The sequence below is a fragment of the Daktulosphaira vitifoliae genome, unplaced genomic scaffold (assembly GCF_025091365.1).
Source record: "Daktulosphaira vitifoliae isolate Bord-2020 unplaced genomic scaffold, ASM2509136v1 Scaffold_1, whole genome shotgun sequence".
Classification (NCBI taxonomy): Eukaryota; Metazoa; Arthropoda; class Insecta; order Hemiptera; family Phylloxeridae; genus Daktulosphaira; species Daktulosphaira vitifoliae.
In genome coordinates, this window is record NW_026099572.1 from 4648155 (window position 1) to 4655539 (window position 7385).

General features: G+C 25.9%; 1 protein-coding gene across 3 annotated transcripts; it reads left to right on the top strand.

The window, feature by feature from the left end:
* The first annotated feature begins 656 nt into the window (after window positions 1–656).
* On the top strand, window positions 657–7061 carry LOC126895573 (ribosome biogenesis protein BOP1 homolog). 3 transcript variants are annotated; one of them, XM_050667586.1, is made up of 13 exons: window positions 657–904; window positions 970–1121; window positions 1383–1500; window positions 1564–1899; window positions 1960–2127; window positions 2185–2359; window positions 2437–2646; window positions 2708–2811; window positions 2905–3078; window positions 3287–3386; window positions 4267–4462; window positions 5495–5671; window positions 6802–7061. In XM_050667586.1, exons 1-12 carry the CDS (start codon window positions 779–781, stop codon window positions 5646–5648), a joined length of 2013 nt encoding a protein of 670 aa, XP_050523543.1. In that variant the 5' UTR covers window positions 657–778; the 3' UTR covers window positions 5649–5671; window positions 6802–7061. The 3 variants fall into 3 exon arrangements, with proteins under 3 accessions (XP_050523543.1, XP_050523544.1, XP_050523542.1); XM_050667587.1 differs by lacking the exon at window positions 6802–7061 and adding an exon at window positions 6002–6254; XM_050667585.1 differs by lacking the exon at window positions 6802–7061 and having other exon boundaries at window positions 5495–5730.
* Window positions 7062–7385: the final 324 nt, after the last annotated feature.

The following is a 7385-nucleotide window of genomic DNA, read 5'->3' on the forward strand; positions in this document are numbered from 1 at the left end:
CAACCCTTATGTCCCTCCGTAAATATGTCACTGTGTTTAGCACCAAATATCAACTATGAATCGCTATGGTAGTTTTCTTCAACTACAAACAATGGTATAAAACTTCATTTTATTCTCATTTTTCCATATCAAAACCAGTTAATTCAAAATTGATAAAATAAATTCGAAGTCTGTTTATTATAATTTTATAGACTTTAAAACTTAGCAGTTATTTTATTGAAAAATAAATATGAAATATAAAAATTATTTTAAATTAACATGTATTAATTTTTCTACGTACCTTGAAAAAATTGTGTTCATTTACATAAATCTACTTTAGTCACGTATATCTGGAAATTGTATTTTTAACTGTGAGATGCAAAACACAATTTCACAATTGATATGAGTTTAAGTTTATGTACTGAATATTTCTATAAATATACTTATTTTTAAAATAACTTTCAAAATCTATCTATGTTAACTTCTTTGTCAACCTTACCTGTGTATGACAACATGTATACTAGTAGCGCAACCATGTAGAAAAATGTTTACATTTCACGGTGCAACAGTGTAAACTCATTCTGTAGCACGTATAGTTCATCATAATATGATAATCGAAATAATTTGATAAGAATTCAAATTCACGTGCTTTTTATCAAATTTTACGTTTCTAACATCTTATACATTTCCAAATGAATTTATTACATGTGATCATAGCAGTGTTTATATATATTAATTATTCGAATTCACAGTGAATACTCTTGTTAATTTTTATTTAATTTTTTACAGTTTTATAAATATGGAGTCCACTTCTCCAGCTGAAGAAATGAATGATACCAAAGATGATCTAGAATGTTCAGAAAAAATAAATGGTACTATAAAATATGAAGAATATGTAGAAGAAATGGATACTTCTGATGAAGAAGTAAATTATTATAACTTCTTAATTTTGTTGAATTATAATAATAATTAAAATATTAATTTTTGTAGGATATAAGAAATACTATTGGTAATGTACCTTTGCATTGGTATGATGAATATCCTCATGTTGGTTATGACTGGGAAGGTAAACAAATTATTAAACCAGAACGTGGTGACCAACTTGACAATTTTATGGAAAAAATGGAAAATCCTGATTTCTGGTAAAATTATTGCCTTTGAAATAAGTATATTCCCTTTTAAACGATAAAACTTTTACAAATGTATTGAAGTTTTAATGAATTGTTGTATTATTTAGCATATTTACATACATATACATATCTTCATTTTAATGTTGATAATTACAGGTACAAGGTTGTAACTATACTGTTAAGTAGTATAGTTAGCATAAAACTGAACACGACAAAACTTATTTCAAATTAAAATATTCAATAATTAATGTGTCTTTATGTTTATATAAATAGGCGTACAGTAAGAGATTTACAAACTGGCCAAGATATAGTCTTAAGTGACAAAGATGTAGAATTAATTCAAAGAATTGAGTCCAGTAAAATACCAGATTCAACTTTTGATGATTATGCTGTTGGTTATAGTTTTTAATTTGTTATATTAGCAAATTCTAATAAATAAATTATTTTTCTTTAGCCATGGGTAGATTGGTTTACATCTGAAGTCATGAATATGCCAATTCGAAATTCAGCTGATCATAAAAGATCATTTATAGCTAGTCGACAAGAAGCACAACGTGTTGAGCGTTATGCTCGTTTAATACGAGCTGGCTTGCTAAAAACTAGAGAACAAAAAAGAAGAGAACGTGAAAAGAAACGACAACGTAATTTCTATATGATGTGGGAAACAGATGATACTGAAGATAAGCACATGAGAAGAATTACTGATCATATACCAGCTCCAAAAAGAAATTTACCATCTCATGCAGAATCATATAATCCACCACCAGAATTTATGTTTAATGACCGTGAGGTATATATCAAATAGTTATAATACTTTTTAAAGTATTGTTTAATTTAAATTATTATTTAGATGAGAATATGGAAGAAACAAGAAGAAACACCATGGAAACGCAAGTTACATTTTATACCTCAAAAATACTCTAGCTTAAGAAGTGTTCCAACATATCCAAAATTTATAAAAGAAAGATTTACAAGATGTATGGACTTATATTTGTGCCCTAGAGCAAGGAAAATGAGAGTATGTCTTTTATATATAATTTTATTAAATACCTACTCTTCTATTTATTTATTTTAGCTAACTATTGAGCCAGAAGATTTATTACCTAAGTTACCTAGTCCTAAAGATCTTCAACCATTTCCAACAGTTCAATCTTTGGTATTTAATGGGCATAATGATATGGTACGATGCATATCAATTGATCCGGTTGGTCAATATTTATTATCTGGTTCTGATGATATGACAGTTAAAAGTATAACCTATTATTTTTATAATCAAAAGTTATTTTTTATCAAAGAAAAACTTATAACTTTAATTTAATACTTCCAGTATGGGAAATCAGTACTGCTCGTTGTTTAAGAACTATACCAGTTGGAGGAATAGTGCGAAGTGTTGAGTGGAATCCTAATAAAGCATTATCATTAATAGCAGTTGTCGCTGACCGTAAACTATTAATAATAAATCCAGGGATAGGTGATCACTTAGTAGTATCTAAAACTGATACAATTCTTTCAACTCCGCCTGTTCAAACAACAATAGGTACATTATTTTAATTTAAGTCTCTTAAAACCTTAAATAATTATCTTTATTTTTTCTATAGTTTCTGAAAAAGTTAAAGCTGTTGTTCAGTGGGATGAGCCAACCTCTGAAGAATATGATAATGGTATTAGAATAATCTTAAACCATTTCAAAGAAATTAAACAAGTGAGTTGTTTTTAATTAGTTATTTATACATTTTTAAATTAATTAAAAATTATTTGTTCTATTTTTAAAAATTTTATAATTTCAACATGATAGGTTACTTGGCATGGTCGTGGAGATTATGCTGCTACAGTAATGCCTGATGGAGCAAATCGTTCAGTACTTATTCATCAAATGTCTACAAGACGATCACAGTTGCCATTTGCAAAATCAAAAGGATTGGTTCAAAGTGTACTATTTCATCCAATTAGACCATTTTTATTTGTGGCTGTAAGATATTATAATTATTTATATGTTAGCTTGGCATGAGAATTCAAAAACTTTTTTTTTACCATCATTTAATATATGATGATATAATTGATTTTTTTTTTTTAAGGTGTAAAAAATAGATTGAATGTATTTAAAAAAATTACAATAAAAATTGTTGAGGTTTTGCACCAAGCCACTGTTAATTTATTTGTTTGTGATTTATTTACAGACTCAAAAAAATATACGTATTTATGATCTAGTAAAACAAGAGTTATTTAAAAAGTTAATGAGTTATGCCAAGTGGATTTCATCTATGGCAATCCATCCAGGTAATTATTCTCTTATGTTAATGTACCAAAGAAAATTTTTATAAATTATACATTATTGAATATTAATTATTGTTTTATATTTATATAGTGTTCAGTAATTAAGTTAACAAATTTCTATTGTTTTCATTGTTTGTAACAATTTACCTGTTTTCTTATTTACTTAACATCTTGTATATAATAATGTATTCCGTTATATATAAATACAAAGTAATATTATGTTATAATTACCTTCTTAGCTATTTTTATTTTTTTATCTTTAAATCAACAACTTGAAAAAGAGATAATTTTTGTTATTAAATTAATGAGTTAACTGAATTCTTTAAAAATAAAAGTAATATTAATCATGATTAACTATTATTTAGAAATAATATAAAGGTGCTTATGAAAACTCCAGTATTTTTTTAATTATTAGAAAAATATACATAAACCCTTTTTAAGTATAAATGAAGGGTGAATGTGTCAAACGTTCTATGTCCCAAAAAAGTAAAAAATTGTTTTATTTCTGATTTATGTTCTATGTGCCAAAAGCCACAATCTTGTATGTGTTTCAAATGTCAATTAAATTTTTTACTTGTACAAAATTGCATTCATAGATGGTGTTCGTTCTGTGAGACATGCCCATGTTACCATTGTTTTTTGTGTTTTTTGAACAAGTATATTTTTGGCACATAGAATGTTTGACACATTCACTATTCAAATATTAAAAAATAAAATTTCTATTATAAAAATTGCTAGTAAAATTAAAAACAATATTCAATTTATTACTAAAATTCATGATTTATATATACTGTATTTATAGTATGTGTTTAACATCTAAATTATGTCATTTTATACAATAAAATATAACAGTGCCATGTTAATAATTTGTTTTGATTACTAGGTGGTGATAACATAATTGTTGGAACTTATGATAGAAAAATGCTGTGGTTTGATCTTGATCTTTCTACTAAACCATACAAAACTTTGAGGTTACATGCAACAGCTGTTCGATCTGTTGCCTTCCACAAACGTTATCCTTTGTTTGCTTCTGGCTCTGATGATCGTTCATTGATTGTATCACACGGAATGGTCTACAAGTAAACATCAATTATTTTTACTTATTTTAAAATGTAGCTTTTATTATATTAATTATTTTTCCCCCTTGCTTTTATCCCAACTATAAAAAGTTGTCCGTCTACATACTAAACTACTTGACATAATCTCCCATATAATCTATACACATACAAGGTCTTCTCATATCACTCTCAATAGCACCCAGCCACCTCTTTTTCATTTTTTCTCTAACTCTTCTTCCTTCAACATATATTTCTATAACCATTCTTAAATCTTTCAATTTCTCTATCCTCACAAAACGATTGGTTAAATCATGGCTTAGATGGTGAATCTAACCTATTTTCGCTTAACTTATCTATGGTTGACAGTACTTCTATACTTCCTCTTACATATTCAATCCTTATCCTATCTTCTCTCATTACCACTCATTAATCTATTCAACTATTTACTTGCCAACAGCCCAACACTCTGAACCATACAACAGGTATAGGTTTCAGCTTCACTGGCTTACATGGTCAACAATACCATGGTACATTTCAATGAATGATCCTAAATATTTAAAACATACCACCTCCTATTGCATCCTTGCTTATTATCATTACTCACTTCATTTCATTAACCCCAAGTTATCTTTTGTCAAACTGATACTCTATATACTCTGTCTTACTTCTAATAACTCTTAATTCCACGGACTAATATCCACATTTTGAGCCTTTTGTTAACTTCCTTTCTATTTTCTTCTATCAACGCTATATCATCAGTAAATTACATACATCATAGTATCCCTCATTATAATTCCTAATTTATTTCATCCATTACTATAGAAAAAAGGTAAGTGTTTTTTTAATAATTATTATTGCTTATTAATAAACTTTATTCCTAAACAACAATTAATATTCATTATTTTTATTTTGAATCTCCTGTAAATTTCGAAAAATATTACTTACATCCTTTTTGCTTGGAAACTTTAATATATTTTTATAAAATTTTAACAATAATATTCTATATATCTTGAAAAATGTTTTGGGTTTTAATTTATTTTATTCCATTTTTAGTGATTTACTTCAAAACCCATTAATTGTGCCTTTGAAATTACTCAAAGAACATGAAGAAACCTCAGATTTTGGTATTTTCGGTGTTACATTCCATCCAACAGAACCGTGGGTGTTAACATGTGGTGCAGATAAAACTATTCGATTATTTACGTGATTTTTGTTATAAAACATCTAGATGTAAGATTTTATTTTAAGTATAATTAACAAATTAAAAAACAAACTCATATTAATTTAAATTTTTATCTATCAATTATGCAGTAGATGATAAAAATATTAACAACTGCATCTAATAGTTTTATTTTAATACATACTAGAGGTGTAACTAAAGAGTTAAAAAGAACTAATCCCCAATCCTCTTCATTAGATCTTTTATATTATAGGTAAAAATCATCTAAAAAAAGATTTTTTTTTTTTTGGTATTAGCCATCACATTGAAAAATCCTTAATTAGCCACTGAATATTTATATATTATTATATATAATTAATTATTATAAATATTGATTTTAGCTGATATTATGAAGTTTACCAGTATTCAATATTAATATTTGATATACAACTAGACTGGATTAGAAAGAAAAATCTGGGTAGACTATTAACCATTAACTACCAACATGCGGTCTATCAGGCCGCATCAAATTTTTGTTCACTATTTACTTTTTATACATTGTTGTTAATTGTATTTGTTTTTAATGTACCTTTAAATGGTTGACATCTAGTTATTAATTATATGAAGTACAAGAGTACAATCTGGTAGACCACACATCAGTAATTACGTCATTTATTTACACGTCTGTAGTTAAGGGTTAAAATGTATGTTATTTAAAAAAAATATTGTGTTACTGGAAAAAATGCTATAATTTGTGATTCATGGGAGATTATTGGCTTAAAGATGTTAAAATGTTACCCAACATTATAATTTTTACTAATCAAAATTTTTTTAAAAATCCTTTTCCCTTTACAAAAAATATCGTTCTAAAATGATACCATTATATGGTGTCATTATATATAATATAAAATAATATTGATTTAAATAATATTATTTTTTGCTACAAATTCTTTTAAAATACGTTTACAAAGTTTTCATCATACATATTAGATCACTTTGAATGTTTTTATAAAGTGTTCTAATTGGGGTAATGTATGGCAGCTCTACTTATTATTTGTAAATTGATATAGATAACTAATTTATAGTAACTAAATTGTTAAGGAAATGAATTAATAATTTTATTTTAATTTATATTTGTACAACATTGTATTATTGAAGAAGATAATATGGCTGAAATCTTATAATACTCATACTGTTACAGGTAACAGTCAAAGAGGTCTCCATATTTTAAATTAGCTCTATAAATAGAAGAAATATTGATAAAACCTTAACTTCTACCCTCGGCTCAAAAAGTAAAATTGGATATATCAAACATGTTACAGGGATAATTTAAAATAATTTAGTTTGTTGTTTTATTTAAAATTAAATTGTTAAAAATTTATCAAGTAAATTACCTAACTCATAAATTCTTTCAAAAGTTTTTTATTATAAATGATAAATTTATAATGGGAGACATAAACTATTATTTTTTCCTATAATAAATAAGGGTGTAAAATTTTTAATAATTAATTGAGTATGTTATTATAGTGGTAAATGCAATTAAAGTGAAAATTCTTGGGTTGATAATTTTATGTTATACTCACAAACATCCAAATAATATTCTTTAAATAATTATTTTGCCAGATAAGAACTGTTTCCGTTTGTTAATTTTTAAGGGTTCAGATTTTAAAACCTGTTTTTCGGTTAAGTTTTCGTTTTTCTTTTTTTGTAATCTAAATATTTATGTCATTACAACTTTATAAAATTTATATTATAAGAATAGTTTTCAGCATAATAGTTATAAAT

Bases quoted from the DNA above. Each gene is read 5' to 3' on its own strand.
- LOC126895573 (XM_050667586.1), top strand. From the start codon at position 779: ATGGAGTCCACTTCTCCAGCTGAAGAAATGAATGATACCAAAGATGAT. The intron at 1,900-1,959 runs GTATATATCAAA...ATTATTATTTAG, and splicing joins TTATGTTTAATGACCGTGAG to ATGAGAATATGGAAGAAACA. The intron at 2,128-2,184 runs GTATGTCTTTTA...TATTTATTTTAG, and splicing joins CTAGAGCAAGGAAAATGAGA to CTAACTATTGAGCCAGAAGA.